The following is a 25,166-nucleotide window of genomic DNA, read 5'->3' on the forward strand; positions in this document are numbered from 1 at the left end:
AGAGTTACAACTCAGATCCGCCTCCTTGGGAGGAAAAAGGTAGGGATTTTTCTTTGGGGTTTTGGGTAGAAGACGGAGAGAATGTGCTGGGGTTTCAGGTAGGGGTGAGGGAACACGTGGCCACACTGGGTGGAGCCTTCCCACCAGCCTGTGTTTGGGCTTGAAAATTGAATCTTGAAGTCTGGACCTTGAATTTCTGGGAAAGACAGTTCATTATGTACTAAGGAGGGACAGAAAGACCTGGTTAGTTTTAAACAACAGTCATTATGCTGAATATGCACAGCCACGGTTAGAAAAGTTTCTCTCAAAATTTTTTGCTCTAGAGAAGATTTTTTAACCACTTGGTTCTTGGTCTTAGAACTTTATTATGATATACTATACAAGTTGTGAAAAAGAATAAGCAGGTGTATTTTCTGACTTGCAAGGATTTCTCTGACATTCAATCAAATCTCAGTACTTTACACATAAATGTGACCTCATTTTTGTTTTAAACAGCATCCTTATTATGAATATGTATATAAATGAATCAACACAATTGAAGTGCTCACAAAAACTTTAACAGTAATTGAGAACGTGTGAGGGATGAATCAAGGAAGTATGAATTCTTATTCTATATGTTTAAAATTGCTTTAGTATCTTAAATATGTAAATATTAATTTTTAACTGGTTTAATCATAAAAATAGGAGAACTTAATGAAAAGTAAAGAAAGCTAAGGAAAAATTTGAAATAAGAAATATTAAAATAATTGTCCCTTCCTAGCAAACTTTCAAGATTCAGTTATTTCTCAAATGCATGTGCTATAGTTGAAAAAACAGAGAGAACCCAGACATTTCTCACAGGAATAATGTTCACTTTATGAACTTCACATTGGTCTTTAGCAAGAAAGAGAATGTTAGACTAAAGAAAAGAACGCATATCCAGGCTCCTCCTTCTATCTTCTTTTTCCTTCCTGTCCCAGTTCTTGATTTTGGATACATTTCTCTTATTTTTTCCCTTTCTTTCTTCTTATGTTTTTTCCACCTTCTTCCATGAAGCTTACATTTCCTGTGTAACAGTCTCTTTAAATAAATACTGTCTCCCCTCCCCTACCAGGGAGACAGGTAAGGCCCCTTCTGCCCCACTGTGTGTCTCTCACAATGCAATAATAGACCAAGGTGTCTTCTAGGGTAAGCTGGTGCAGGATCAGGGTACTGGAATTTCTGTCCACAGGGATGGGCAGTGAAGCCATTTTATTGGTCACGATGTTCTTTAAACCTCAAATCAGACACTGTGGGCCTTGGTTATAAAATTGTCAATACCACATGATGTACTCATTTCCTCTAATGGTGGAGTGGGAACAGGGTATGCTCACTTCTTGCCCTTCAGCGCTGTCCAAGGAGTCGGGCCCTGTGGTCTTAACAGTCATATAATCCCTAAGCAGGGAAACTTTAAGATTGTCTCCACACCCTCAAGGCAGATTTTTAAGTTTGAAGTATAGTACCTATACAACTTTCCTCTCTGACTCCCATCCCCCACTTTAATTTGTCTCATTCCATCCTACAGAAAGAGCAAAGTGTTGGTAGAATTATCTACAATCACTGGTCCAAAGGCAGGACTTCATTGCTCTCACCCATTTTCCCTTGGGCTCAATGAATATAAGAAATTCTTTATAGCAGGGAAAGCTCTTCTGTGATCACTGAGGGTTATGGGTCAAATTGTGTCCCCTTCAAATTCATGTTGAAATCCCAACCCCTAGTCTTTGCAGAGGTAATCAAGTTAAAATGAGGTCATTGTGATAAACCCTAATCTCATATGTCTGGCGTTGTTATGAAAGGGGAAATTTGGACACTGAGACATGCATAGAGGGAAGATGATGTGAAGAGACACAGGAAGAAGCGGTCATTTACAAGCCAAGGAGAGGACCCTGGAATAGATCCTTCCTTCACAGCCCTCAGAAGGAACCAACCATGCCAGCACCTTGATTTCAGACTCCCAGCCTCCAGAACCTTGAGGCAATAAATTTCTGTTGTTCAAGTCACCTAGTTTGAGGTGCTTGTTATGACAGGCCTAGCAGACTAATGTACTGGATATGATGCAGCTTCTCAGACTGAGTGCATGACTTCCTCACAAAGTATACAGGTGTGATCTGAACTTTTGCTCTAAGCATCTTGAATGAAGGACAGTGAGACAAGTGGAGGCAGCGGGTCCCTCTTCTGATTCCTTGCTTTCAAACACCATCCATCCTTTATTAGGCTCAAAACACTCACCCAGGGTCAGAACCACAGATGCCTCCATTACCAGCCTCATACTTCAAGAAGACACTAGAATCCAGGGCCTCTAGTTCAGCCTCTGTTTCTACATCTGGGCTTGAGGAGGTGACAGAACACAGACACATCAACTGAGTCACTCCCAGCGCAGCCCCTCACTTGGCGACTGTCCCCCTGGGGAATCCCCAGACCTAGTCAGTCAGTGAGGTAGTACCTCCTTGGTTGAGATGGCTTCCAAGGTTTAGTCATGTCCTTGGACTTGGGAAAAAATAGGAAACAAGTGTCTCTTCTTAATCCAGGAGTTCCCTTGAGAGTATTTATGAGTTTTAAACTCTAACAAGCTGAGTCTGAAAGATGAAAGCAAGGACAGCACCCACCCAGAACCCTTTTCTTATTCCTTTTTCACAACTCAAGAGAAAGAATATATCTTTTTGGTCATCTCCGAGAAGCTCAAAGGATTTTTCTTTACAGTTAGGAAAACCCCCAATTCTTACACCATCATGAGAGGATGGAGAAAGTCCAGCCAAATACAAGAAAGAGTAAATGAGACTCAGATGCAGAGGGTGATACGCTCAAAGTGACTGAGAAGGTATATTGTCAGAGTCTGACCTGGAAACCAAGGTTCCTCATTCTCTGGTTTCCTAAAATGCCTCTAGGGATCATGTGTCTCTGGGAGGGCATGTATAGACTGCATGTCCTGGGATAAAGGAAACAAGAGGCCTGGGATGGCACTTGTCCTTACACTCCACAAACCCTGTTCATAACCTGCCTTTCCCCATTCCATTTGTTTGCCTAGTAGTCGCACACACACAGTTGACTGACAGAGGAGAGCAAGGAGGGAAGAAGGGAAGGCAGTGTAAGAATAAGGAGGGAGTAGCCTTGACACTTTTTCTTGTTATCTTCTCAAATCTAAGAAAACTGAAATAGATTGAGAAAACAACTCCCTTCCCATCAAAAGAAAATTCTACTTTTCTCTATCACTACAAAAATTTGACAAAAATAGATCAATTAAGCTTACAAGATGCATAGTCACTTCCTGCCTTCCACTTTCTGTGTCATCCTATTCTGAGTGGAAAGAAAACTTTCACAATGGATTGGGATAAGGCTAGGAATCATTGAACATTGGAAACTGTGCACAGACTGGTCTGCTACTAACAAAGAAAATAAAACATGTCATTTGTCACTGTTTCTGCACAACTTCAATACTGAATGTGAGCCAACCACTCTTTACCCAACTGATCAGGGATGTTATTAACAGATACAGCACCCCTCCCCCTTGTGACTATACATGTGAACACCCTCATGCAGATCCTGGGCAAGTCCACCAACCTGCTTCTGTAAAGTTGTATGGAGGAGAACAGCTTAGACGTGCTCGTGATGTTACAGAAAGGACTTTGCCAATTTTGGTCATTTGTGGTTTGAGAATGATCTCCATGTGGGACAGGACAATTTTTGCAAAATTCACAGAGTTTTTGCTTTTTTCCCTTTTTTTAAACCACATGATCTTTCCTCTATTCAGGCTGTTGGGTAATTCTTTGCTTATCCCTTCAAGGAAAAGCTGTACAGTCAGAAAAATAAAATAAAGATATCTTTCTTTCCATTTTATTTCAAAGTTTCAGCCCCATAGGCAAATGAAAGGATCCAGCATAAACTATAGATTTAGGAGATAATACCATGAAATAACACAAGTTTGCCTACCTGAGATAAAATAAATATTTCTAAATGGAGCAAGCACAAGAGGAAAGAGTATCAAGGAAAAGCAAACAGGCTTAAGTACTAATTGGTCCTTTAGAGGGATGATGGTCTTTATCCCCTTACAGCCAACTTGGAAAGAAAAATCACAAAACCTCTGGGCCACTTTCAGTTATTAAACAAATCTCAGGGCAGCCCTGTTTAAAACGTACATCTTCATTTCTCTCCTTGCTCTCTGAACTTGAGCTTGGACTCCTGGCTGCAGTGAGGTCAGCATGGCCTGCACTGTTCTCTTCCTCTGCCTTTTTCCTTTGGTTCTAATTCCCTTATGGTTAGGGCAGAAGGGAAAAGTTAAGATGGAAAAGAAAAACAGCAAGAACTTTCTTACCTAACTGGTGTACACCTTTGGGTGTTAATGCCTTCCAGAACAACCACTGACGGCCTCTGTGGGGTGAGCATCCCTGTGTGGGAGCACCTAGGGGACCACAGAGGCCTCCTCCAGGTACAGTGCTCCCCTTCCTGTCAGTTCCCACTAAGGGAGCACTCCAACAGCTTCTTACCCTCTCTTCTCCTTGGAGGAGCACTGGCAGGTTAGCTCAGGCCCTGCCACCTTCAGAGGGGGCTCTTGTCCAACAGAGCACTCGCTCCACCTCACCAAGCCTAATGGAGAAACCCAGGCAGCCCCATTGCTGCCCCTCCCCACTCCACCATCTCTCCCCAGTTTCCTTGTCTTCTGCTTACGTCGATACAAAAATAGACCTCAATCTGCTTTAGAAGCAGATATCCAAAGACGGAATGCCATGCAATTTTCCTTTTTATTCAGGTGACCTCTGTCTTTAAAATAAATTATTTTGGAGTATTGACTCCTCAAGTGGCCTGTGGGGAAAGTGGAACAGTCTGATGATATTCTCCTCTTCATTCCTCCCATCCCTCACATTAGCTAAGCGGGTGAAGATCGGGGATGGCAGAGCCTGTTCAGCTGCTTCTTCATATATCCTGGAGTGTCTGGATGTGAGCTGTTCTGAAGGGGGAATGGTGGGTGCTTAATGCCTCTTGGTCCCTAGCTTTGGGTCCTAGTTGTCAAATTTGTGACAACGGAAAAGGCCCCATAGTACATCCTGTTCTTCTAATATGGAAAAAAATTTGTGTTTGATTAGATAAATGATACTAAATAAAAGTTTCCAATTCTTCAAAAGGCAAAATAAAATATATACTTACATATTCCAATAATTATATATTGTATAATATATAGATTAAAATATATAAATAAATATGTATTATATATATCACAACTATATATATTCTAACATCAATTAGAAATATCAATTAATTTTTTTTTAAAGATAGGCAGCTGAGCTAACAACTGTTGCCAATCTTCTTTTTTTTAAATTGCTTTTTCTCCCCAAATCCCCTCAGTACACAGTTGTATATTTTTTAGTTGTGGGTCCTTGTAGCTGTGTTATGTGGGATGCCGCTTCAACATGGCCGGATGAGCTGTGCCATGTCCACACCCAGGATTCGAACTGGCGAAACCCTGGGCTGCCCAAGCGGAGCACGCGAACTTACCAACTCGGCCACAGGGCCGGCCCCTAATTAATATTAATTAATTAGGGGAGTTTGGGGACAAAATTCAATAATAGGCCTCACACCAACCGAAATTCACAATAGATACGGGAAAGGGAAAACCTGGTTATGAGGATAAGGTAGAACAAGGTCATGAAACAATTATGAGTCATCAGTGTGGTCTGTGCTGGAAATTATTAGGAGAACAATAAGGGCAGAGGTTAGAGAACTGTTGTGCTATATTCTGCAATAAACAGAAATTTATCAGTGTTGTGATCAGCTTTCTTCAACGTAAAGTTAAAATGTTGTAAAGAATCCAGAGACATAAAAAGATTAATTAAAATAATTAAGTAAAATATGTTTAAATTTTAGAACAGAGGAGGAAATATGAAGGGATAATTGAATTATGACCTTTAAAATATAGAGAGGTTTTATTTTTTAATTAAAAATAAAGAATGAAAAAGCTTTTATCCATACTGAACAATGGCATAAGTTGCTCTGGCCTGTTTTCTGGTTGAGAAGTCTACAACTAAAAGCCTTCTCTATCGCCTACTCCTCTCTGCTGCTCTTCAAATAATGGATAAATTCCCTCATCTTTAAACATACCTAAGCCTTAATTTCCTCATTTGAGGGTAGGTTAATATTGCTCCATAGTTTGGGGTTATCAAATGAGTATGTAAGGTGCTTAGCAATGGACTTGGCATACAGTAAGTGTTCAATAAATGCTAATAAAGACGTTGATGGTGACGATGAGAGTGACAAAATGGGAGCAGGTGGTAACAAGAATCCCATGATAATTTTCTGATCTCTCTCCCTGAATCCATTGGGCAGACTGTAAGACTACAAACCTAAAGCGTTAAAATTAGACAAAACCAGGTGATATGGATAAAAGAATACCTCTGTCGCTCTCCCTAAATCAGGAAGCTTCCACCTCTGCTTCCCTTATTTCTAAGCCTTCCCTCATTCTCTCCTCACAAGGGACAGGTGGGGTTAGCTGACTCTGTGATTCAGAGTTCATTCCTGAGTGGGAGATTAGTCATTAGTCCAACTTAAAAGGCAGGACCCCAGGTTCCACTCACTCTGTTTATAGTTCTTGCATTTTTAAGTCTTTGCCTGCCTGTGATGAGAAGCAGATCTAAATAGAGCTCATTTAGTCCCCTGTGATTGGCCACCTCTTCCTCCTTCTATTTCACCCCAGGTGCCTGAAAAGTAAGTCAACTCATGGCCCACTTTGAGGCTTGGCCTGTCTCTCCCACTTCTCCTTTTAGGAATTCTGAGCTTGCTTTTCTGGACTCAGAAGGAAGTAGGAAACTCTACTTAGGCCTTTAACCTTAGCTCACCTTTCCTGCTTTGGAGATAATCAGGTGCTGGGTTCAGCTAAAAGTCCTTCGCTTTCCATTTGTATTCAGCTAATATATACAGCATCCTAGGGAATCTTCCTAATGGTGAGCGGGGCAGGATTTGGCGATTCTTAGGTCCCTGACAATATCATCACATGACATAAAATCACCATTTCAAATGGAAATTAAAAAGTATTTTAGTCAAGTAATAAAGAATATATGACATATCAAAATATATGGGATACAGCTAAAGCAGTAATTAGAGGCAAATTTATAGATTTAAATGCATTCGTTAGGAAAGAAGAAAAGTTGAAAATTAGTGGTCAAACTTGTAACTCAAAGATTTAGAAAAAGCAGCTAGGTAAAGTCAAAGAAAATAAAAGAAGTAAACAGTAAAATACGAGCAGAAAAAATGACACAATTTATCTACTTTCACAAGAGAAAATCAAGTATATGAAAAACTCCTTAACTATTAAATTATCTGAATCCATAATTTAAAACTCTCCCATAAGTGAAACTCTATGCTTAGATGGCTTTACTAATGAATTTTCTGAAAAAAATTTTAAAAATTTATAAAAATTCTACATGAATTCTTCTATGGATAGAAAAGAAGCAATAAATTGCAACACATCTAATGAACCATTGTAATCTTGATACCAAAATGTGACATAGACATTGAAAAGAAAAAGTTGAATACCACTATCACTCAGGAACATGGAAACAAAAATCCTCAACAAAATAATAGCAAATCAATGTTACAACATATTAAAAGGATAATGCAACATTACTAAGTATATTTTATTCTAGAAGTGAAAGTTGGTTTAACATTTGAAAATCAATTTAATTTGCAATATTAATGCATAATCATCCCAACATATGAAGAAAAGTCTTTTGATAATTTGATAAAATTCATTCTATATTCATGATAGCAACTCTTAATGAATTAGGAGTCAAATGGCACTTCCTCAATAATTAGATTAGATAAAGGATATTTACCAAACAAACCCACTATAGTTAACAGTCATGGTGAAATATTGAATGCTTTACCTTTGAGTTTGAGAATTAGAAAAATTCTGTTCAACATTTTATAGGCAATCCTAACCACTTAAGTAGGACTTGCTACATAATTTGTGGAGCCCAAAGCAAAATGAAAATTCAAGGTCCCAAGTTGGGAGGGGAAGTCAATTTCCCCTTCCCACAGGCCAGTTGTCCAGACCTATGGGGGATTGCTGAGGGGCACTGGAGAGCTTCTAGGTTGGTGAACACAAGAAGGTGCTGGGAGAGTAGCACACCCAGAGAGGGCATGGAAATGCCGCATCCCTTCTCACATACCTTGCCCTATTCATCTCTTCCATCTTGATGTTCATCTGTACCCTTTATAATATCTTTTTATAATAAAACAGTAAATGTTAAGTAAAATATTTCTCTGAGTTCTCTGAGCTACTCTAGCAAATTAATCAAACACAGGGAGTTCATTGGAACCTCCGATCTGTAGCCGATTGGTCAGAAGCACGGGTGACAACCTGGACTTGCAATTGGTCTCTGAATTATGGTTGGAGGGGCAGTCCTGTAAGACCGAACCCTTAACCTGTGGAATCTGATGCTATCTCCTGGTAGAGAGAGTCAGAATTGAGTTGAGGGGTAGGATACCCAGCTAGTGTCATAGGGAATTGCTTGGTGTGGGGAAAACCCTCCACAAGTTTGGTGACCAGAAGTGTCAGAAGCATCTTTTGTATGAGTAGTAAAGGAGACTCATAGGAAAGAAAGCCATGTAGGGAAGAATTGGGTTTTTCTACACAGGAAGGGAAAAATCTTGGTTTTTTAGATACAAAGCCTTTTTTACAATGACACCACACTGTAAACAACCCAAACAACCCAAATGTGTATTTCAAGGAGAATGGATAAATAAATTGTTGTGTATTCATACAGAGGAACTCTATCCATCAATGAAAAAGAAAAAACAATTGATACACAAAGCAGCATTAATGAACTACAAAGACATTATGTTGAGTGCAGGAAGCCAGATCTGAGAATATGTACCGTACCATCCTGGACGATTCCAGTCACATGAAGTTCAAGAATAGGTGCTAAAAGTAAGCATAGTTGTTACCTAGGGTGGAGAATAGGAGTTGAGGAAATGGAGACAGTAAGCATAGACAATTGCTTCAACTAATTTGATTATTAATGAGAAGAGAAATGTACAAATGTGGCTGGTGGAAATATGAACTTCAAGAAGACTATATTAAAATGGGAAAAATTCACTTAGAGACATGGGACCAGATTATTATCAGAGAATGCAAAAGAAAAATTAATTCAGGGAATAGTGTTTGTTCCTGTGCGGTGTCTTTTCAAGTGGCCATGACTAGAAACCAAGAATTTCCAGATCACAGCTGTCCCTCTGAATCGATGAGAGGGAAGCTCTGGGCTGTTATGAAGAGCAGACTGACCCATGTACAGGCAAAGGGCACTGTCTAGGATCCCTGGACGGAATGAACAGTAATCTCTGGCATCTGGCCGTGTCAGAAGACTTTCTCTATAGGACCACTTGGGAAGAGGTTCCGGGTGCTAAGTAAATATGTCTTTGAGGAGGATAAACAACAGAGATGCCCTTAATCCAGGGCCCCAGCTGCAGGGTTTTGGTACAGGCATGCAGGTGCCCGGGGAGCACTGTGTCTCCACAGCGCAGAGGTAAGTGGCTGAGTCTTCAGGTTTAGGGGCTGTGATGTGCAGAGAACTTCCGTTCTTCGACAGTGTGGCTCTTAGTCTTTCTTTTTCCTTTTCACGCTCAGCTGAAGACAGGAGGAAGAGGAGTTCAGGGCCTTTCCCAGGATCCTGCCTGTACCACTGCAGCCCTCTAAAATAGCTGACTGTGTAACTGCAGTTGAGGCTGAGACTGTCTCCCTCCTGGCGTCTCAGGGTCTGAGGACTCTGCTCCACCTGGTCTCCACTCAACGCTGTTCAGGAAAACAAAATCAGAAATGATACAAAGCTTTTAGTTCAGCAGTTTTGAAAAATTCCAACAAGAAACCTGGCATGAGCTGAGGCTAAACCCCTCTTTCTTCTCCCTAGCTTTGGATAAATGTGCCCTTATGGCTCTCATCTCTTTGCCTCCAACTTACAGCCAAACTGAAGCCACAAGACTATGAAGACACATTCCAGCATGTTCTCCATCTTGATATCTCAGTCTTGATATAATTTGTAATGGTTCCAAACCTTCTTTTCTCTGAGAAGCTGTTTCTGTGTCTTAGTTCTTGTTCTCTAATGCATGAGAGAGCCTTTCTGTTGGCAGCTTAACCAATCAAAACCAAATCCTCTAGTAATTTTCATGCTTTGATGTTTAAGGCATTCATGAATTGAGAGGAATAGAACCACTGCCACCTTATGGTCACAAACACAACCTCACAGTACGCACTTACCACCACCTACAAAGAAAAAGACTGAGGGAAGAACATTTTTGATAGCTGGTGGGAATAGTGTATATGAGGTTAAAGCAGTGATCAGAAAAGCCTTCTCTTACCTGCGCTTTTAATTGTTTCATTGTTCCTTGAGTGACCTTAAAGTTAAACTGCCGCCAGAAGTTATAAAAGGGTTGAACCCTAGGGTAGGTGTAATTGATTATAATACACAAAAATCTCAGCAGGTAAAGCTTAAAAGGACTAGAGTGCTAAAGAGAGGGGAATTAACTAGATTGTGGAAATGCCCGGAAAACTCTTTGACAGAGATTGGGAACATAAGTTAAGAAATCCATTTCTTCTAATAATTTTATGCCTGACTACAGGGACCAACTGTGATCATGAGTCAGGGTCACAAACTTGATAGATCTTAGGAGGGAAGGAAGGAAGAGCATGGCAGAGGGAAAAAAAGAGCTCTCCATTTCTAGACCGGAGAAATCAGAAAGTCACTGGAGGGCGTGGGGAACTATTATCCATGTAAATCATAAGCATTTTACATAATATAAATAACATACAGTAAAAATAAGTCTTCCTCATTTATTCTTCACTACCACAGTTTCAGACAAATCTATAAACTCCATTCTGTGCTTTGCTTTTTTTTCACACAAAACGGCCACAGAGCATACCATTGTATGGATATACCATATTTTACATGAGCAGTTTTGTATTTTTGCAATTTCAGGTTATTTTCAATCTTTTATCAGCACAGATTATGCTGAAATGAATATCTTCATACAAACGTGTTTGTCAACATGGACATAAAAATTATTGAAAGTACAAAACTGCAACGTAGGATCCATGCATTTTTTCCTTTAATAAGTATGGCCAAATGCCTCTAAACAAGCAATTTACACATTTACAACGTGTCAGTGACTGTTTCTCCTCTACCTTGCCAACATATTACATAGTCAAACTTTTTTATCTTTCTTAACTTAATAAGTGAAAAATGTTAATTCAGAGAACTACTTTTTATTTCTCTTAGTAAAGTTGAGATTTAAGAAATGTTTTAAATCTACTGCATGTCTTTCTTTGAAAAGACTCTTCAAAATTCCGTTTAAGTGTTAGCTTTGGAGGCGAAATGACTGGGACGAAACTGCAGCTCCATAGTTTATTTGCGATGAGATTCTGAACAAGTTGCTCAATGACTTTCTCTGGGACTTGGTTCCCTGAACTAAATAATGGAGAAAGAATAATACACATCTTACAGAATTGCTGTGAGGATCATTGGAAATATGCATTGACATAGATTGATAGATAGACAGATAGATAAAATGTAGAATAGTGGCTAGAATATAGCAAACACTCAATTAGTATTAGCTATTAGGTTATTAATGCAATTTTCTTTTGGAGAATTAATCTCATTGGTTTAAAAAATTCTTTATATATTAAAGTTACATTTTCCCTATTTTTACTTCTTTGTATTCCATTTTGGCATTTGATTTTGGCTTTTTGATGGAGTTTTTGCGATGTAGAAATGTTTGCTTTTACATATTCTTATTTATTGTTTATTCAAATATATTAACTTTTATTCTGCCTTCTGAAGTTTGCTCCTTGCTTAGAAAGCCCTGACTCGCAACAAGATTATTTTTTAAAAATCCTGAAAGTATCTATTATGTTTAAAATTTAATATTTTAAGCCTAGCATTTGGAATTATTTTGATCTAAGAAGTAAGGTAAGGGGTCGATGTTTTTAAGTGGCTAGTCAATTGCCCCCACATGGTCTGACGAATAATCTATTGTTTTCCCTGATTTGTGTCAATTTTGTAGTACAATAATTTTCTGTATGTAGTTAGTTTCCATTTCTTTCTTCTCTCTTCTCTTCTATCAGTCTATCTAGTTATACATTTGCTAGTAGTAGCTATTTTTAATTATTCCAGTTTTATAATACTATTTAATGTATGATAGAGCTTGTCTCCACCCCAACCCTATTATTTTTGTCTCAAAACTGTGATTTTCTGCATATTTAGTCTTCACTTGAATTTTAGAATCAGCATGTCTAGTTTCAAATAAATATGTAAAAATTTCAAAAATTTTAGATATTATCACTTTACTACAAAAATAAGAGCTATTGCATTTAGGGAGTAGTTATTTCATGAAAATTAAGATTAATAATATCCTGACTTAAATCTCAAGCTGTTTTTCTAAGAATATTGGAATTAGCAACACTAGGATATCTATGGCAAACTAGCATTGCTTAATTTTTCTGATTCTATGACACACCATTGGATTTTGTCATTGAATATGTGTTTATCTTGTTAAATTAACCACCATTTATATAAATTCTCTTTGGACTTGTCCAAATATCACGTTCTGCTACCCATTAGCTGCAACCCAGAAAAAGAGCATCGGCTCTCAGAGGCACTGCTTTGATGTCACTCCGTCCCCTCCCCACTCGATAACAAGAGAAGAGAAGCCACACAGAGTTTATTGTTCTAAGAACAGAAACAACCATCGTTTTCTTTGGCTTTTTCTTTGAGAATTGGATAATTTCTCAGTGACCTGAAATGTATTACACTAACTTGTATAAAAGGCATCATTTACTGATTTGATTTATTCTAGCTACACTTAGCACACTCTGACTCTTACAAATCATATTTAAAAGGCACTTTTTCTCTCCTTCTGAATATGTACATCTCAGAAAGAAGGTGAAAATGTTAATTACAAGAGTAGTGCATGGATTCTTTGCAAGGAAGGAACTGAAAGAACCAAGGGGCTTTATGTGATGTGTAACAAAGCCAGAGGAGATGCCTCACAGTTGGGAGTTTTACAAGAATTTTGTTTAATTTTTAAAAATATTTTTAATTTGAAATAACTATAGAATCATGGAAGTTTCAAAAGAATGTACAGGGAGGTCCCAATGTCTCTTCACCCGGACTCCTCTAGTGGTATCTAAAGCAGGAAACTGACATTGGTACAACCCACAAAGTCTATTTAGATTTCCACAGTTTTACAAGCACTGTGTGTGTGTAGTTCTGTGCAATTTTACATATGTACAGACTCATGTGTTCATACATATCTTATGTATAAATTCACTGCCACAATCAAGATGCACAACTGTTTCATGACCACAAGGCTTCCTCATGCTACCCCCTTGTAGCCACACCCATTCCCTCCTCCATCAACACCCAACAATCACTAATCTGTTCTCATTCTTACAATTTTGTTATATCAATGATGTCACATAAGTGGAATTATATTGTAGTAGCCTTTTGAGATTTTTTTTTTCACTCAGCATGAGTAATAAAAGCATCAGATCTATCCAAGTTATTTTGTGCATCCAACCTGTTTGTTCTTTTTATCTCTGAGCAGCATTCCATGGTATGCGTGTATCATAGTTTGCTTAACCAGTCATCCACTGAAGGACATATGGGTTGTTTCTAGATTTTTGCTGTTTTTACTGTTGGGTTTTGAAAGTTCTTTATATATTCTAGATACAAGTCTTGTGTCAGATACATGGTTTGCAAGTATTTACTCCAAGTCTATAGCTTTTCTTTTCATTTTCTTAACGGGATCTTTTGCAGAGGAAAAACTTTCCATTTTTATGAAGTCCAGTGTGTGTGTGTGTGTGTGCGCGTGTGTGTGTGTGTGAGAGAGAGAGAGAGAGATCTTTTGGCGTCAAATCTAAGAACTCTTCACCTAGCCCCAGGTCCCGAAGAATTTCTCCTACTTTTCTTTCTAAAAGTTTCATAGTTTTATGCTCTGCTTTTAAGTCCATGATTCATTTTGAATTAGTTTTTTATAATGTTTATATTTTTAAAAAAATTTTAAGAAGAATGTGTCCTTATCTTTGTCTTAAGCTTTACTTATTTGCTGTGATCAAGTAGCCAGCTCAAAGCAGGATTAACAAAATGTAGATTGAGGAGTTCTCATAGAGGAGTGAAAAATTTTACACTTTCACCCTGCAAATTTTCCTTTTTTATACTTACTGTTATTTCTGTACTTAAAACACAAATTTAAAAATATAGGACCCAAACTAAACCCTTCTCAACTCATCAGCCTCTGAAATCCCCTATCATGTATTACAGGGCAACGTTTTCTAGAATAGATTTGGAAAGTGGTTACATCTATCTTATGATCAAGGATAACTGTAATCTTTCCTGACATTCACATTCCTTTGAACTTTAAAATTCTCTGAGAAAAATGCCCATTCATCTTTCAGTCATCAAACTGAACTGAATGTGATATTTTTCTTCCTTGTCTATAACTTCTTTCCTGATAATTGAGCATGTGTTTCCTCAAGAAAAGAATATTCTCTACAAATTGTCCCAAGAATGAAAAATCCCTCTTTTTGCTATTGCTTTATGCTAAAATTACATGCTTTTATCTACCTCTTTTCACAGTTACAGCCACAGTTCTAAGGCCAAAGAGCTCAGTTCCCCCCAGAATGTAGTGACGCTTCTTCCTACTGTCCCAGGGGCAGAGTCCTGATGTTGCTATCATGGGGGGGATTTTGAAAAGACCAATATTACAATTGAAGGTAATATTTTCTTAAGTTTTCTTAAGGGTTAAGAATCTGGGAGCTTTAAAGGATTCTCAATTGAAATATTTCTGCCCTTGGAACAAGAGTCAGGAAATTAGAAAAACAGGCTCATTTTCCCTAAGTCTTAGGCTAGGACTCCCAATGGTAAGAATATCTACCCTGAAGCTAAGTAAATCAACTAGGTCATGAGACTTGAAAAACATGTACGTACAAAGACCCAAAGCAAGTCATGGCAATGGTAATGACAAATGGCAACAGATAGCTTGTTGTCCACAAGGTCAGCATCTACTGTCTGGAGAACACCTCCTGTACGAAAGTCATGTCATTTGTGCCCGGAAATTAGGATGATGGAAAGGAAAAATATGGGAACTCAGAGCTGAGTTAACTGTGATTTTCTTTCAGCCTGGACCAACCCCCCTACTCACTACCACTCTTAGCTTTATAGGACTCTTATTACCAAACCTGGAAATAATGCCATATGAGGAAAATCTGTAGAGACAAAAGCCAAAGACTAGAAAAATCCAAATATTATTTAAGTAGATGGCTAAGTAAACTGTGGTATATTCATTCACTGGTGAGAATAAACAAAGTGAACTGTATACAACATAGATGAATCTTAGAAATAGAATATTAAGAGAAAAATCCAGGTAGAAAAACTCCAAACTACATTATTCTGTTTATATAAAGTCCCAAAGCAGGCAAAACTAATCTATGGGATTGTGGTTTCCTTCAAAAGGCAGGTAGTGACCAGAAGGGGACATAAGGAGGGCTTCTGGAAACCAAAAATACAAACAAGAAAGAGCACAGACCCAGCTTCAGTCTCTGGGAGGTCCTAATCCTTCCAGTGAAGCTTCCTAAAGTCCCGTTTTCAACATCAGGCCAGATTTGGGGTGCAATATGACCAGCATCAACTTTGGGAGTACAAGTTGGAACGGGGAAGCCATTTCGGTTTGGGTCTTCCACTTTAATGTAATAACCAATAAAAAGTTTGTTTTTAATCTTTTTCAAATGATCTACTTCAGGATAAAGAATTGAAGATAAAGATCTTTTGATGAATGACACTTTTAGACATGTTCTCTGAGCAGGAGAGAGAACATTTTCCTTATAATAACCTTCCCCTACCGGCTCTGAGTCATGTTTGTGGCCATCCTCACCAGCCTTTCCAAGGCAGATTGAGGCTATGACTACTCTCAGCAGACCAGGGAGCAGCATGTCAGAAGGTCTCCTCTGAGTGAAATGTGCCGACTTCTGTTTCAAATTCAGGTCTAGATGCCCGGCTTGTCACTGAGAGGGCGCGTGCACAATTACTGATGCTTCTTCGCCAACACAGGAAATGTAATTTGCTGACATCAGTTTGGCTGTGTCATACCATTGTTGACATGGTTGGAGATTCTAACCTGTCTATTTAGTCATTTTGTACTTTAATTAACAGTAATTATATCTGGACCTGTGTATGAGCTAAATTGAATTGCAGGACATTAACTATGCAACCATTTGTCATGTTCAGCCAATGCGTCCAGGACGGACTTGTAAGTTTCATAAGACATACAATTTATTATGATTGTGGTGACTTCTGAGAACAAATAGTCATCCACGTTTTTGGATGGTGTCTGGTTTTTTGTCTCCAGCCAAAATCTGCAGTGAAGTATGCTCACATATTTTTCTTCCAGACGGGAAGACAAAACTGTTCGCTCTTGATCATCCTAACTTTTCTTCCTACATTACAAGGCATTGGTTTCTGGGGAAATTTACATTGGATAAAGTTCTTCATCTGCTTAATGTTATCACAGCAAGGCTCCTGATTGACAAAATCTGTCCAGATGCACGTGACTAATAGCAATCAATAGTAAGTCTGTACTAGAAAAAATGTTGCTTCCCAATATTGCACCCTATAGTCAAGATGAGTAGAAACTAGCGAGATCATGCATTCTTTTCTTACACCAAAAATGTAGCCATTCAAAAATTGCAAGTGCCTCTTCATCGCACTGCTGCAGCAGCTGTGGCTCAAAGCCTTTCAGTGGGAGCAGGACCTGAATAGCCTTACGTCTCAGCAGCAGGGAAGCTGGTGTCTGATTTGCACAGCATCAATGTGCTGATTCATCATTGTGACTAAATTGACCGCTGCTTTCAATCATCTGTTTATTTTCTCTTCCATAAACGAACATATTTAGCGACATCTAACACCCATGTTACATTATGAGAAAACAGAATTTTTTAAGTTCAAGATGATTCCACTAGTGATAAAAACATCAGAAAGTGTTTGTCTCCAGGAAGAAGGATTTGATTGAAAAGAAGCACAAGAAGAACTCTGGGGTGAAGGAAATGTTGTATATATTGTTTTATGTGGAAGTACATAATTCTCAAGGCACACTGAACTGAACTTGTAAGATCTGTGCATTTCACGGTAGAAAAAAAATTATACCTCAATAAAAAAGTGAACCAAAATCAGGTAAAATACACACAGAGAAAATTAACTTGTCCAGCTTTCTGTAGTTGTTGCAGAAATTTGTTTGTGCTTTTCTAATTGTTACAGAACAGCTGTGGTCTGCTGTGATTACAGTCAACTCCCAACCCCTCTGACAACTGCTGGAGACTCAGAATCAACAAAGGTTGGATAGACATTAATATGCTCTGAGAGGCTGAATACATACAAATGAAATTATCAAAGAAAATGGAATACCATACAGCTCTCAGAATAAGGATCTACAGCTACACACAATAATATGAATAATCTCACAAAGGTTAAGATTGTATAAAAGAAGCCAGATACAGGAGAACACGCTAAATGATTCTATTTGCATAAAGTACAAAAACAGAGGAAACTAATCTGTGCAGTTGATGTCAGGATAGTGGTTACTTAGGGTAGTCAAGACAGGAGTGGCCCGGCACGTGGGTCATGTCTTGTTTCTCAATATGGATGCTGGTTACCTGGGTTCTTCCACTTTGTGACAATTCATTTGGCTCTCTAATTATGCAGGTGCACGTTTTTCCATGTGTAGGCTATTTTATTTTATTTTGGTTCCTTTTTTATTGACCTATATTTCACTTATAATAAAATGCACACTTCCTATATGTTCATTTCGATGTGTTTGAGAACTGTATATACCTGTGGAATCACCACTCCAACAAAATAGAGGACATTTCCTTCACCCTTGTGCCCTCTCCAGTCAAACTCTCCTTCACAGAGGAAACCACCTTTTTACTTTGAACCATAGTTTAGTTTTTTCCTTTCTTGAATTGCATATAAATGGAATCATTAGTGTTTGGCAGGAGGGTCTGGCTTCTGTTGCTCAATATAAGGTTTTAGAGCCCCTCCTGCTGTTGTGCTTATCAGTCAGTGGTTCATTCCTCTGTATCACTGAGAAATGTTCCTCAGGCACCAGAATTGTTTGCACATTCTCCTGTTGATAGACATTTGAGTTGTTTCCACTTTGTGGCAAATATGAATAAGGCTGCTACATGCATTTTTGTTTGGGCCATTTGTGGCCTGTTTTCACTTCTCTTCAGTAAATACTGATCAGTGGCCTTGCTGAGCCATAGAAACTCTCCAAAGTGACCGTATCATTTTACATTCCCACCAGCGGTTCATGAAACGTTCAGTTGCTTCACATATCTCCCAATATTTGCGGTTATCTGATGGTTTGATTATAGTCCTTCTCATGGTAGTGAATGGCATCTGAATGTGGATTTAATTTCCATCTCCCTAGTGACTAATGATGTTGAGCGCACTGTACGTACTTGTTAGTCATCCTATTGAAGTATTTTATTTCTCAGTTATCTTTTTATTGTTGATTTATGAGAATTCTTTATATATTCTGGAAATAATCCTTCTCCAGATATATCTTTCTGGAATATTTTTTTCCAAGCTTTAGATTACTTAGTGATTTTATTCATATTGTCTTTTGTTAAGCAGAAATTTTTAATTTTGCTCGTGTCCTACTCATCATCTTTCTTTTACAGTTAGTGTATTTTGTACCATGCCAAAGAAATCTCTGCCTGCTCTGAGGTCCCAAAGATATTGTCTGTCTGTCTTGTGCTATTTTTAGTAGAGTAGTAGCTTTTCAGATTTAAATATGCATCTTTAATTTATCCTAGTATATTTTCAAATAACATTATTTCCCCTGATGGAGAAAATACATTCTTGTTGCATCTGAATATGCTATAAACACCAACAACAGATTGTTTTTATTTTGATTTAAAGAGACAATAGCTTTTTAAAGTAAACGAAGCTATAAAAATTACCAATAAAATTTTTTAAATTTACCCAGATATCTACCCTTTCTGATATTTGTTTCTTCTTGTGAATTTGAATTTCCATGTGATAGCACTTCCTCATAATATAGCAACCTTCTTTCAGCATTTCTTATACTCAAGTCAGCTGGACAGAAGCGATCTTCACTTTCGTCTCTCTAAAAATACATTTATTTTGCATTTATTTGTAAAGGATATTTTTCCTGGCCATAGAATTCTAGTTGGTCAATTTTTTTTTCTTTCAGCTCTCTAAATGCCGTCTCGTCTTCTGATTTCCACTGTTTTTGGTAAAATGTTGGTTATCATTTGTATTATTGTTCCTAGGTGCATGTAATGTGTCTGTCTTTTTCTTCTGACAACTTTTAAGATCTGATCTTTATTTAATTTTTTTCAGAATTTTTATTGTGATGTCCTGGATGGGGTCTTTGTATTTATCACACTTGGGATCACACTGCTCTAAATAAACTCTTTAAAAAAATAAGCATAGTAATCCCATCATGGGGCCCCTCCGTCGTGACCTCATCTAAACCTAATTACCTCCCAAAGATCCTACCTCCAACACCATTACACTGGTGGTTAGCACTCCAACATATTAATTTGGAGGGATGTCAATATTTAGTCCATACCAGAGAGGGAGGCAGCTAGTGTCAGAATCACTACATCCGAGCAAGCAAGGGGCAAAAGAAAAATACTTGATCTTTCTCTCTTCCCACCCACAGATCTTTTACTAGTTCGTATGCAGTGGCTCAACAAAGTAGGATGCCAAATATCAAGAAAGCCCGGATGATGCAGTTCACAGGGATAGGACTACCAGGGCATAGAACATGACAGATGGGAGGAAGCACAGCTTTGGGCAAAAAGGCAAACCAAGAATAACTAACAGAGGAGGAGGAGGCAAGTGGGGAATAAGCCCTGGGTCTCCTTGCTCCTGTCTCCATGAGCTCCTCAAATTACAGCTCAGCTGAAGTCATAAGGTCAGTAAAAAGAATTCAAGAGAACACTCCATTGTTTCTTACTAGAATTGAGAGTTTATCCTAGGATTTGAAATTATTCTAGGGTTTGATGTTGGACCAATGTTCAGATGAGACATCCTTGTTTTCCCGCGTAGTGCTGTTGTAGCTCAAATTTGGGATCCAGAAATATAAGATTACATTATCCACTTGGCTCCCTAGTTAATAATAGACAGCGTGTATCTTCCTCTTAGGGATTGAATTGTATCTCCCTAAAATTCATATGCTGAAGCCCTAACCTCCAACGTCACTATGGAGATAGAGCCTTTAAGGAGGTAATTAACGTTAAGTGAGGCCATAAGGGAGGGGCCTTCATCCAATAGGACTGGTGTCCTTATAAGAAGAGAAAGAGACACTAGAGATCTCTCTCTCTCTCTCTCTCTCTGCACTTGCATACAGAGGAAAGGCCATGTGGGTACATTGCAAGCAGGCAGCCATCTTCCAGTCGTGGAGAGAGACTCACCAGAAACCAGCTTTGCTGATACTTAGACCTTGGACTTCTGGCCTTTATCCTAAATATTAATGATTTTTCATTTTCCTATAATCACAGATAACTTTTAGTTTTCTTCTCTAGCTCTAGAATTGAGAAAACAAATTTCTGTTGTTTAAGCCGCCCAGTCTGTGGTATCTTGCAATGGCAGGCCAAGCTGACTAAGATACCTTCCTATTCTTTATAGTCTTTATATCTCCTACTCTATAAACTGACCTGGGTCCTTCCTGTGAGAGGCATCCATGGTTTTTGCATACAGATCTTTCTTTTTTTTTTTTTTTTACAGTTTTACAGAGAAATATGTAAGGATATTGAAATCTTTTAGTTTAAAGGGCTGAGATGGGTCAAATTCCTGGCCTCCTTTCAGATGAATTATCAGAGAACCTAAAGCCCAAACTCAAGGGACTGACTGCATCACATCCTTGGGATTTAAAGATCTGGATGACGGCAAAGGAGACTGAATATGCAGAGTGAGGACTCCCTGGACACAGCCTTTCCTGCCTGGGCTGCCTCTCACCAAATGTGTTATGTGGACGAGAGGAGGGGACGTCCCTCAGTGCCTTGTCCCAAGTGTCCCTCCATAGCAGTGTTTCCTGGGCAGCTCTATGGAGTGACGTTTCCATGGGGAGTTGGGTTGAACTTTCTGCTGCAGGGACTGAGCCAGAGAGAGGCAAAGCCCAGCTTAGTTGCAGAGACTTTTGCAGGATGCTAAAGACCCAGATTCTATGTCCCTTATTTGGTTCATGAACATTTGCATGAAAAGTACAAGATTACTGGGGCTTTTAAATAGTTAACATACATTGGTAGAGATTAATCCCATGGCAAGGTTTTCCTGGAAATGTTTCCTATGAGAGGTTTTGTAGTCTGGGGAAGAGAGGAGCCTTTCTGGCTGAGCATGGGCTCTTGTTGGGATCAAAGCTGGGGTTCTCTTTAACACTGACATCCACCGTATCCTACCTGCAGAGCAATTCCCACCCTCCTAGGTTTCTAGGAATTAGACCTGAGCTTGGTTCATTTTCCTGAGGAAACTCTAAATAAACTCAACACTGCCCAGGGAGAGAATGTAACTCTCTCTCCTAGGGCAGCTCACCTTCAGCCCCACCTGCACCCTCTGGGTTTGTGCTCAGCTCCCCCTTCAGTCCCCCTCACTGTGTCTCTCACAGCGCAGTAGTACATGGCGGAGTCTGACATCTGCACTGAGGGTTTCCGCAGGTGGAAGGAGCTGTCACTCTTAACATGATTGGCCTGAAAGCCTTGAGGCTCTGTCCTCTGGTTTTCTGTTGAGCTCTTCAGGAGGAGTTGAGGAGCTTTATTGAGGTACTGGACATACCAGAAAAGGAAAGGAGTGGAATAAGTGGCCTGGTAAGTGCAGTTCACGATCACAGGCGCCCCCTCTGAGAGAGTGACTGGGCCTTCTGTCTGGTTCACTGAGTCTCCATTGGTCCCTCCTAAAAATGATTAGTTTATTATGTTAGAAATGTACAGGAGGAGAGTTTTCAGCCAGAAAAGAAAACTAAAAGTTATCTATGATTACAGGAAAATGAAAAATCATTAGTATTTAGGATAAAATGTTACTTACTGAATACTAAGATCACAAGAACAGAGCAGGTGGCAGAAAGCATGTTGGCAGAAGAAAATGATCCTTGCTTCCTGGAGTTCACCAAATCTAACCTAAGGCCTGGTCTCCAGCGAAACCTTATAGAAACTCCTCACTCATAAACTAAGAGCCCCTTTTGCACAGCAGCAGTCTGTCTTGTGACTACAAAGGCAGGCGAGTCAAACCACCACCTGAATAAATATGTAATGACATCTGAAGGAAGCACCGTCCTCTGCTGGTCATAATGAAAACTGCACCTCAGCCATTTCTGACCCTATTCCTTCTACAATTCCTTGACAGATAGATACAGAAGAATGGGGTGGGACTCTAGCAAGAAAGCACTAAACAATCGCTTTATAGTTTCACAACTATGCTTGGGAAACTATTCAATTATTGTTTCCACCATTTTCCGCATGGTACAGAGATCTATGGCTTCCCAAATAATCCCAGGCACAGCTTTTAAGTGAAACAAATAATCTAGGTCTCCTCCTTGCATGTGTCCCCATGGTTCCCATGGGTCAGAGAAGGATCACTTTACCTGGAAAGTCCTCCCTACTTTCCTCCAGCCCTTTACCTGAATCTGTTCTATTTGTCCTCCAAGACTCATTGACACGCCATCTCAGAGAGGAAACATTCTCTAAAGCAGTTCTTGGCTAATAATTTGCAGTTGAATCAGCAGGGTTTTTTCCAACCCATCATGAACTGACACATTTGTAAAGTACAACAAAAATAAATTACTATGACTTCTGTTTCACTGACTAAGGTAGAGTAGACCTTCCAAGTAGAAAACTGGACAAAATGAAACAACAATTTTTGGACACTGGGCTATGGGTAGCACAGAGCCAAGGAAAGTAGGTGGTTGAGCCCTAACATTGCCCCAGCTCGCTTCCTGGAGGTAGCTTCTAGGCACCACTGCAGGGAGGATTTGCCAAAAATAGCCCAACTGTCTCACTGTGTTGATGAGACAGAGGAGGAGATTGGGGATTGTGAAGCATCTAGAGTTTGTGGACCAGTGCACCAGAGAAGAGGGATGTGTACAGTGAGAGAGAGAGAAAACTACAGCGGGGTCACTTTGAATCTTGGCTGAGTACACACGAAACGAAACTCACTGAGTTTTGTATCCCAAGACCCCAGAAATGGTCCCCCGGGGTCCCTGGACCACACTTGAATGACAGCAGCCTTATACCTTTAGCTTTATGAGGTAACTTTACTTAGGTAACTTGGTTCTCGAAACGCCATCTTTTTACTTCTTGTCACATCCTTGTTTTAATCCAACTAAGTATTTTTTTTGAAAGTCAAGTTTAAATGTTTAATATTATCACTCAGGCTCTCTTCATTCCAGAGGCATGAATATGGCTTTTATCTGTCTCCTATTTATTTGTTTTATTAGGAAATTCAGGAATCTCAATTAAAAGTACTGTCTGCTCAGGGTCTGTTGACTTGTTTGTCTAGTTTTCTTTGTAATTATTTGTGCTACTGAAATAAACCCAGCAGAAGATTTAAAAGAGTCATTTTCATAGCTTGTTATTTCTCTAGGATTGGGTTTACTTTATATAAGCTTTGATTGTATAATAGTAAGCAGTCAAAACATTGTTCCCTGCTTTCACAAACCATGTCAAGGCATCGGGACTTTGTGAGTGCAGACAGCTGTGATATTTTCTTACACAGGCTCTCAGGGGCTGTGCTGTCAACATAATAACAATGGCTATGACTATGTCAGTTGAAAACAAGAATCATCTTCTACAAGTAATAAATATGCACCTAAATAGATTTTCTCACCAATTAAAATTATTTTAACTCTGACTAAAATTAGGGTGTTGAGTAGATTGTCATGCTGGCAAGATTCTCTGGCTAAGAAGATCACCTAGCTGCTCCTAAACTATCGTGCACACTCAGGAATCCCTAAGCTCAAGCATTCATTCTGGAAATTTACAGAGTTGTCTACAATGTGTAAAGCCCTATAAAAAACATATAAACCAAATCCAGACATGATTCCTATCTCAAATTGCTTTCAGTAGAGTGAGGAGCAGATCAGTAAGACAAATCCTATTGCTGCCCACACTCCCGCCAGCCCAGCCCCAGGCATGTGGATGAGGGGCCAGAGTGGAAACAGACAGCTGATGCCTTTATCACGAGGTGAATAAAAACTCTTTGAATATCTTATTTCCAGTGTTTAGATGCATTTTTGTTCTTCCATCTCCCTTTCTCAGGCCTGTCTGTCAAGATGTTTAATCTCTAATGCCCAGGTTCTAACACTCAGTGTGCAGGAGGCCAGAAGGTCAGGGAAGAAGGCAGCATCGACCTTCAGGTTTGGATGGCCCACACACACCTGGTGCTTCTCTCTTCGCCTCACTTCATCACATTAGTTTTCCGTCTAGCTTCCAGAAAGATCTAGTACCGTCTAGCTTTTGGAATAAATAAAATTGTTTCATACTAACATATCTTAAATTTTATAAAGCTGAGTTTCAAAATCAAAAAGCTCTCCAATTTGCCTAAAAGTTGAATTATTTGAGTAGTCGTCTCTGGAATTGATTGATTTGAAACTCGATTAAATTGTGATTCTTGAAGTCCATTGCCACTACCTCTGCTGGCCTCCTTTGACCCTTTTTTCAATCTAGAGCCTAGGACATGGGGGTAAAATGAAAGCTGCCGTGACCTTGGAAGGGCTCTTCCCTCCTCCCTTCTCCCCAAAGCTAAATATTCTGGAGCTGCAGTGATGTGCTTCTCCCAACCACTCAGCTTTGCTACAGAGGTCCCATCCAGCAGCAGCGTGCCTTTGTCAGTCCGTGAGCTGAGTAGGGACGATGTTGAAATAAAATGACTCAACTCTGCAGAATCGCATAAGTCCGGTGCTATGAGGGACGCGAAAGTGTAAGCACATTTCAAAACACGTATAATCTTTTTGGAGTGATAAGGCATGAGCTCACAGCCAGGTAATTGGATATGAAGAGCCTGGATGAGAATGGGCTCCACCCTTGGCTGAGTACACTGGTTCAGGTCACTTCACCTCTCTGAAACTTAGTTTTTTTAATCTATAAAGAGAGA

General features: G+C 39.3%; 2 gene segments (V, D, J or C); both read right to left on the reverse strand.

The window, feature by feature from the left end:
• Nucleotides 1-9,407: 9,407 nt before the first annotated feature.
• On the reverse strand, nucleotides 9,408-10,013 carry LOC124235062 (T cell receptor alpha variable 20-like). The segment is given in 2 exon segments: nucleotides 9,408-9,796; nucleotides 9,962-10,013. Coding segments are annotated over 2 exon segments (441 nt in total).
• An 11,603-nt stretch (nucleotides 10,014-21,616) lies between these two features.
• LOC124235063 (T cell receptor alpha variable 18-like) lies at nucleotides 21,617-22,146 on the reverse strand. The segment is given in 2 exon segments: nucleotides 21,617-21,972; nucleotides 22,104-22,146. Coding segments are annotated over 2 exon segments (399 nt in total).
• Nucleotides 22,147-25,166: the final 3,020 nt, after the last annotated feature.

Source organism: Equus quagga, chromosome 2, assembly GCF_021613505.1.
Source record: "Equus quagga isolate Etosha38 chromosome 2, UCLA_HA_Equagga_1.0, whole genome shotgun sequence".
In the NCBI taxonomy this organism is placed as follows: domain Eukaryota; kingdom Metazoa; phylum Chordata; class Mammalia; order Perissodactyla; family Equidae; genus Equus; species Equus quagga.